Source organism: Ammodytes marinus, assembly GCF_949987685.1.
Source record: "Ammodytes marinus genome assembly, chromosome: 17".
Classification (NCBI taxonomy): Eukaryota; Metazoa; Chordata; class Actinopteri; order Uranoscopiformes; family Ammodytidae; genus Ammodytes; species Ammodytes marinus.
In genome coordinates, this window is record NC_137221.1 from 26,105,789 (window position 1) to 26,114,480 (window position 8,692).

Sequence of the window (8,692 nt, forward strand, 5' to 3'; positions counted from 1 at the left end):
AGCCCAGACAAAGTCCCTGCTTGGGGGGGGGTCCGGGGGGGGGGGTAGGACTCAACAAAGGTTCAGGTCCTTTGGGGCGGGGCTGCACTGCTGAAGAATTCTGATTGGTCAACATGTCTACTCACAAGCGTTTCACCCACCATGTTTAAAATCTCACCTCCGTACTAACGCCCGGGCCACACGCCATGCATCTGCTGCTGCTTGTGTCTGCCTTTTATGTTTTATTGCGCCTGTGTTAACAGATTAAAGCAGCTGTTTTCTATTGAGCAGCCACCCGGAGCAAAATCTGACACTTCAGCTCAGAAATCTAGCCTTTTATTTTTCTTCTATTTTTAATCGCCAGACTGCCGTGGTTCTCTGCTAAAAGGATACAGAGAAATAATCTGTCCAGCGCTCACTATCTGAAGTTACAAATGGAAGATAGCCAACACACACACAGACCAAAGGTATTTAGATCATAGGCTAAGGTCAGGATTATGGGGAAGTGAGCAGTAACAGGGAGGACCACATGGAGAGGAGGAAGCAGGTTGCATGTGTGAAAGCTCTTTATGCTGCTTAGGCCAATCCTCTGGCACGTTTCCCCCTCGGCTCACCTGGGATATGCCTGAGTGAGTCAAACAAGGGTTTACCTCGGAGCAGCACAACGTCGCTAAACACTGCAATGTGGCTAGTAGGACTGGCATTGTTTGGACCATAAACAGTTCCTGGGCAGTAGATGCTACTTCCCCTGGCCCACCAACATTGTTTTTTTGCCTGATATTTCTGACCAAATACTGGCAAAAACCAATGACATATCGTCAGCCAACTGAGCCAAGTGTGCTTTGTGTGTCCCAAGGACAATGCATGTGCTCAAAGTCAGTTCCTAAATGCCTCTTGCAACCAACAACTGCATTGTGCTCTGTTGCATAAGGGTGTCCTTTCAGTTAAGATAATGCCACAACTTCAGGCCAACACATAAGATTGTCTGTGTATGTTACTGGTCCCCATAGGATGAGCCTTAGAGATTCTGATGAGTCCCCCTCTACATTTTCCACTACCACCAGAAATCAGGCCAGATTTCTCCCATGACCAACACAGTCCAAAACATGGCTTCTAAAAAACAAAATGCTCTGGTAATAATGTCATTATTAGCAGAGCATGAATCCTAATGTCTTAACTACCTGACTGTTCTTTGAGTTCACTGAAGCACATTCATTATTCCCAGGTGGATGAACCCTATTGATTCCATCTAATGCTTAAAAAACCCACTACTGTAAAGATCCAAGACTTAGCTATATGAGTTGCTGGTCTTGCCTACTACTGTTGTATTAGTGTGGATGTAATGAACAAGCTCTTTAGGACATGTACTGGTTTTTATTAGTTAGCCAGTGTCAGCCCACTGTACATCTGTAAAAGCTTTTAGCCAGTCAAAGCTGAGTGTGTGTTATTACGTCTCCGCTGAACCCTCTTCTTGTATGTTAACAGACAAGGTGGTGAACCACGCGGGTCGAGTCGCCAAACCGGATCGAACAACCCCACGCGCCCATGTAATTACTCAGCCTGCCCCATGTCCACTGCCTGTAGGTGGGCTACTGACAGCATCACTCCTCCCCCCACTGTCTGCCCGCTCACTGGGAGTAATGAGGCACGGCACACACACACACACACACGCACACTCAGCACAAAGCCCATCCCTGAGTGTGTGTGTGTGTGTGTGTGTGTGTGTGTGTGTGTGTGTGTGTGTGTGTGTGTGTGTGTGCGTGCATGCGTGCGTGCGTGTGTGTGTGTGTGTGTGTGTGTTAGTCTCTGTGTGTATGTGTCTAAGTAAATGGATGTTGCCATAGCTGTTTGAGTGATTGAGAAAAAAAAGAAATAGAATAAAATAGCTAAAGGAGGTGGGTGCAGGAACCAATCGCACTGTCACTCTTGCTTTTTGTGAGGCTGTTGAGATTGTAAACTACCTTTTCTTTACTTGTCAAGTGAGGGAATGGGACTGTGTGAATGTTAATGGGGATTACAGGGTCCATTAGAGACAGCAGACAGCTTGACAGAGAGACAAAGACACTGCACGGAGTTCTGTGGAGTGCTGGTGTGTTTATGCACCTGTGTGTACACTCTCTCACACACACACACACACACACACACACACACACACACACACACACACACACACACACACACACACACACACACACACGTACACACATCCCTCCTCCCTCCACCTGGGGCGTTCTGCCAGGCGGAATTGAACAGCTGGATGTAGCTCCTCAAAAACCCACACAGAATAATGGCTGCAATTTGGCACTTGATAAATCCAAAAGGGAAAACAGAAATCATCATTGCACCGCCTCCATTATGCCTTGATAGAAACTCCTCCAGCTCCTCCGCCCGCACAGGCCAATCATGAACCTTCAAGTGTCTGTTCAAACAACAACAAATGCCTTTTAATCACTTGTTAACGTCCATATGTTTTGTAATGAAAAGGGTGCTCAACATTAGCAGCAGCGTGCTCCAAACCCCCCCCCCCCCCCACCCAAAGCTCCATGCATGCTGCTATTCAAACTACAATTCCACCAATACAGTCCGACATTTAAAGAAACAGCCATATTTGCTATCAGAGTGAAATCAGGGGATTTGGTCCAGCAAAAAGACAGAAACCAGAGCTAAGAAAACGTCCTCTTTAACCAGTTGTTAACATAACAATGTGGCAATAGTCACAGATGAATCCAGGAGTCATGGCTTTTGGAAAAATGCACAAAAATACAGCCTCACTGTATGGACAACTATTCAGACCTATGAATTGACACTGCGCTGGAAAACAAAAATGTAAGTGAGCTGAAAGCAAAGAAAGCGCTGCAGACTGGTGGGAGATAGGATGGGAACAGCATTCTGGTGTTCAACCTGCTACATGAAACAGTAAACTGTTCAATTCAGAAGACTTGAAGAACCTCAAAACAGTACGAGAGAACAGCTTGAGAACAATTTGCTGAGGAACTTTTAACCAAGGGGGAAATACTAACGCTCTCTAACCACTACACCACGAGTAGCCCCCACCCCCTCCCCCTCAAAATCAATGGCAACTTAAATGTGTCAGATGTGATAGTGGTATCACTGCATCATCTATAGAATCCTTAATAAGTCCATTCACCTGTGTGGAGCTTATTGAATGTACTGCTGTGTAAATGGCTGAATTAAGCACTTGACACTTGCTCCTGGAGATGCTGTTATATATCACCCTGCATCCCCGCCTTCCTCTTTCACTGTCCATGCCCTCTGGAGAGAGCCCTCTCAGCTCTGAGGTCAAAGGTCACCCTGAGAGAGAGAGAGGGGACGGGGCAATGTGTGTGTGTGTGTGTGTGTGTGTGTGTGTGTGTGTGTGTGTGTGTGTGTGTGTGTGTGTGTGTGTGTGTGTGTGTGTGTGTGTGTGTGTCTGTGTGTGTGTGTGTGTGTGTGTGTGTGTGTGTGTGTGTGTGTGTGTGTGTGTGTGTGTGTGTGTGTGTGTGTGTGTGTGTGTGTGTGTGTGTGTGTGTGTGTGTGTGTGTGTGCGTGTGTGTGTGTGCTGTTGGGCGAGAACAAAGAGCTGGGCGTGTGACTCCAGTTGAAGCCTCTTCTTCTTTTCTGTTGTGCGCCACATGGACACAAGCATCTGCAGCCAACAGCCTGAACAGAACGGCACACTGCATAAGGACAATACAGAGACACTTCTGTGTCGCTTCTAAGTGTGTGTGTGTGTGTGTGTGTGTGTGTGTGTGTGTGTGTGTGTGTGTGTGTGTGTGTGTGTGTGTGTGTGTGTGTGTGTGTGTGTGTGTGTGTGTGTGTGTGTGTGTGTGTGTGTGTGTGTGTGTGTGTGTGTGTGTGTGTGTGTGTGTGTGTGTGTGTGTGTGTGTGTGTGTGGTTTGATGCAGGACTAAATAGCCTCCATTCATTGGTTCTTGAAAAAGCTGGCTGGGTCTGGGACAAGGAGAAGCTGCCTCTCTAATTAGCATTGGTTCATTGTTGTTGTTTGTTGCGGCGGTCCTGCAGAGACCTTTGTTGTCCGGCCACTGTGCCAGGAAGTGTTCCATACCCCATGGTTATACACACGCTGTTTGGTGCACCACTGCATTGAAACAAAGTGCAAACCAGGAGGTATACAGCACCCAAAAAAGTGTTTCAAGGGCTGCTGCTGCTTGGAACCTGAATGAGGCACATTCTGTGATTCATCAGCTTTTATTATAGTGTAGTCTGGACCCCATTCATCTAGATATCTTGACTATATACCGTGAAGCAGGAGAGGATTGGTTGAAGTTGGGCCTGCCTGTGTGAACAGCAATGAGAGACAATACACTCAATACTTTGATGTTGTGTTTCAAATTGGCTCTCAATGTCCACCTTAACTCTGTGCTCACACAAATGGTTCAATGGTTTTTGGAAACAAGCTTAATGGTATTGGAAAGTTAAATAACATAAACAAAGTGTGCAAATTATTTCAATCACACAAGCATAACAACATTCAACATAACAGAATACCACTGACCCTTGAGCTGACTTTGAGCACTAGCCCTATACCACAGGTCAGGCTGTGAATCAGGCTGGCCAAAAATTCCGCATTAGGATTTTAATTCAAATATGCATAATATCTAGACAAACTTGAGTTTCCTACAAAAGCATCGAGCTGACAGAGTGACAGGTATTAAGCTGATGGTCGGTTCACATACAGTTAGAATGGACGGTCCATTATAGAATCTTGGTCTTTGGTTAGATACAATTTCCTTTGTTCTTTTTTTTTACTGGAAAGGGTTCAGGAGGAAAAACAGTGAAGACAGTAATGTGCACACTGCACTCATAGAGGAAGAGGACTGTATGATGTCCAACCTTCTGTCTGTGGCTGCTGTGCTCCAAACACTGAAACCGTCTGCCAAAAAGACATTACGCACAGTGCCAGAACACACATGTGACAATATCCCATACATATGCAGGTATTAGTGACACACACCACTCATCTGTTGGGTTCATTAAGCATTTGTGGCACTGCTTATAAAACAGCCTTACTAGGAAGTCCATAGGGCATTATTAAATAGATTAAATACTAGTATTTCAACAGTGCATTTAGTGAAACCGCACTCTTTCCCTTGGCACTTCCGCACTTATTGCTGGGAACACTTGTCTCCTGAGAACCCAACCCCCCACATTTTACTCCTATGGCTAATTTCACACAACCATCTGCACCAGGGGTATGGATTTAGCCAATGTGTCATTACAGCAATATATATTACACTCCCCCTTTAAAGATAATTCACTTCCTGGTTCCTTCCAGTATGTATTTAAATCTATAATTATATTAAGTGTATAAATATGGAGCGCAACATTACGTGATAAATGAACAAGTCCCAACAAGCACACAGGGGGGCGTTAAGTGATGTTGTAAAGTGTATCTTTTGACCTGCTCCCCTTGACTATAACAGTGTTTGAGCTAAGCTAACCTGGATGAGAGACCTATGCCCATTTCTATATCAAAAATGCACGCACAGCAGTACAGATATACAGGAACAGTTCATGTCGACTTTTTCTTGAGCTGGAGATTGAGGCTTAATGTGTTGTACTATTCCTTTAAGCACATATAGCTAAAGATCAGTGCCGCAGGAGGAAATTGCAAGTGTTCATAAATTGTCACATGCTGCTAGACAATAACGTGCAAAAATGTCCCTTCCTGACATCTTGACAGAGAGCCAAACTCACATCAGGGAGCCCGAGTGCCGACACACTTAAGCCACCAGGACACATAAACATGCCCATAGAAACGTATCTAGGTTAACTTTGTCTAGCCAATCTGCTCTGGTTTCCCTTCCCTTTAATCCCCCTCCCTGTGCCTTATCACAGTGGGAGGTGTAGCACATAATACCGTATAGGATGATTCCCCGTTCCTTTTCGCAGGGTGTGAGCCATAGCAAATCATTTAAGGTACAACAACAAAGCATGCAAAGGAGAGTTGGACCTGTTTGTGTTTTTTGACGTTTCTTGGATTCAGGTTTGTGTAGTCCGAGCCAACATTTTTTAGATTCATTTCAAACTATAGATTCTTTGGCACTGACTATTTCCTGCAGCTAAGAGGCTCCTAGGTTTCCCTCCTCTGCGAAAAGATTTATTTTTGGATTTTGCCAATAATTTCTTATTGCTGGACAATAAGACAGACACATAAAGGGGCATGCCAGCAAGCTTTTCAGAAGCTGCTGACATTTAAGACTTTTACATAAAAGGTGGAGTCGGAGATTCTGGATTTTTGTTGTTTTTTTTGCTTCCTGCACATTGTTGATGATACAGATTATTATGGAAAAACTCTAGATTGCATTTCAGGCTCCACCCCAAGGAGCCAGTATTGATCCCCGTATAGCCAGTGAGAGTTGCATTGCCAGGACTACTACAGCTATCGATCAGCTCCCACTGGTCATGTGTGTGCGTGTGTGTGTGTGGGGGGGGGGGGGGGGGTCGGAGGAGGGGGTTGCAGGTTCCTAGTCCAACCAGTATACAATTGATCCAGGGAAACAGAGAGAGATTAAACAGTAGAGAAAAGAGAAAAATGTATCTCAAGCTACCGAAAGGGCACTCGTGTCCCGATGGCCACAGTCCCATCAGCTCCCCCCCCCCCCACACACACACACACTCTCACACACCCTCCCTTCCTTCACTCTGCCTGCTGGACCATGCATCAGCACCGTGTCCTTCTCACCATGTGCTCTGCTCTCTCTCACACACACACACTCACACACACACACACAGTGAATGAATGTCCACCGGTGTTTTGCCGTATTAAGCACCCCCCTGCCGTGGAAAGCACGCCCCTCCTCGCGCAATTTTAAGACGGTTGCCTCTTTAAAAACGCTAACCAAAACGCATAGATTATATCCACAAGTCTTCATGTTAGGTTGATGAATGGCCCGCTAAACTGTGTGCTGTCTTTCTGAATATTTTCTAAATATATAATTCATCATAGTTGCACACAGTGAGATGTTTTTTTTTTGTTTTCTTTTAAGATATTTTTTGTCATTTTTCATGCTTTATTGATAGTGTTAAGAGACAGAGGTGAAATGGGGCAGAGAGGGGAATGACATGCAGAGAACGACCGCGGGCGGGAATTGAACCCGGGTCTGCTGCTGGGCCCGGTCCGGGGGGGGGGGGAAGCCCCACCAACTGAGCTAAGGGCGCCCCAGTGGGATGTTGTTTTGCTTGGTTTACTTCATCATTGAATATGAACTCATACTACAGACTCATCAGTCATTTTGTGCTTATTAGGATTTCACTGATCTACGCTGAAATGTCCACAAATGTATCAAGGAAACTTCCTCCATTTATCAGCATCAGTGCTATAAGTGGGGGGTTGCTTTCCATGGCATGGGGTGCTGAATAAGGCACAGCACCGGTTAAGAGACACCACCCAAAACAGCAGCAGCAGCGTGGAACCTTGTATTGTACTACACTGCATGCTGCCTATTCACTGTAGAGCCACTGTACTCTCAACACTCTTGATTTAACTCATCTACATCCATCACTGGGTTACTCTTTCACACATAACACCTGCATCAGCAATAACTAGCAAGTGCTCCTCCTTTTTTCAACCTGCTAATACAGTGCGCGCTCACACACACACACACACACACACACACACACACACCATTCTATCATTTGCACATACATGTCAAAACTGTGATAAATGAGTCCAATAGCAGCACAGGGCATTTGAGGAGTCCCCGCTGCCTTAAACAGGGGAGAAGAAGAAGAAGCCAAAAGACAGCACAGCACATGCACAGCCCCACTCCTCTATAAACCCCCCCCCCCCCCCCCCCCCCTAGTCTGGGGCATTCACCTCTGGGACTGCAGTAAATATGTTACCACACCATATACAGTGAGCAAAGATGGCTCCAATGCATCAACCCTCTCTGCCACATGCTTGCTATGCTGCACCTCTGAAGAAATAAAGGGCTCAGAGAGAAGAAGCTTTTGCTTATGAAGGGTTGTAGAAGATGTGATTGAAAATGATTAAACCTACAGAACACTTTAGGCAAGTTCACCATGCCTGCCTGCCTGCCTGCCTGCCTGCGCCCTGCTATGTACACAAACATTGACATATTAATATTGCATCAAGACTGCAGGAGTTAGTGCATGCATGGGCATGGGACATCCATCCAACACAGACACTTCACCAGCAGCATAGATAGATAGATCGGTGGTGGAAGAGTAAACACACAGGGGTGTGTTGGGGAGGAGGGGGGGGGGGGGGTAGGACCGTTACCTGTCTCCCAGATGTATTGCGCTTTAGTTTCCGCTGCGGTCTGTGCATCCACCAGCAGCTCCCACATGGAGAGAAAGAGCAGCGACGATGATATCCTCCAGAGAAAGACTCCAAAGCGCCCCGGCATCCCCGCGCCTCTGCCGGCCAGCCCCATGGCCAACACCACGGCAACGACTTCCACACTGTATAGTTCCCCCCAATGCAGTGAAGAGAGAAAAATAAAGCAAAAAAGCCTGGGCCACGAGGTACAGAGCCCGGACTCAAGTGTGTGTGTGTATGTGTGCGCCTGCTGTGGGTGCGTGTAGTCAGTCGGCTTGTGCTTTGTCCACACCAGCGCTCCCAAAAGAAAAAGAAGTAAATCCCGGGCAGGCGAGTGAAGGGGCTGAGCTCTCCTCGTCCGCTCCGTGTCTCTGTTTCTCTCTTGGATCCTTAATGAGAGAACACACT

At 46.3% G+C, this 8,692-nt stretch overlaps 1 protein-coding gene across 1 annotated transcript in view; it reads right to left on the reverse strand.

Annotated features, from left to right (window-relative positions):
• Window positions 1-8,399, reverse strand: part of thsd7aa (thrombospondin, type I, domain containing 7Aa) — a gene marked incomplete at both ends in the record, with an annotated part of 129,034 nt that extends 120,635 nt beyond the window's left edge. Inside the window, one exon of the mRNA XM_080045915.1 lies at window positions 8,246-8,399. Within this exon, the coding sequence (XP_079902041.1) occupies window positions 8,246-8,399 (154 nt within the window). The remainder of the gene's footprint in view (window positions 1-8,245) is intronic.
• Between the last annotated feature and the right edge of the window lie 293 nt (window positions 8,400-8,692).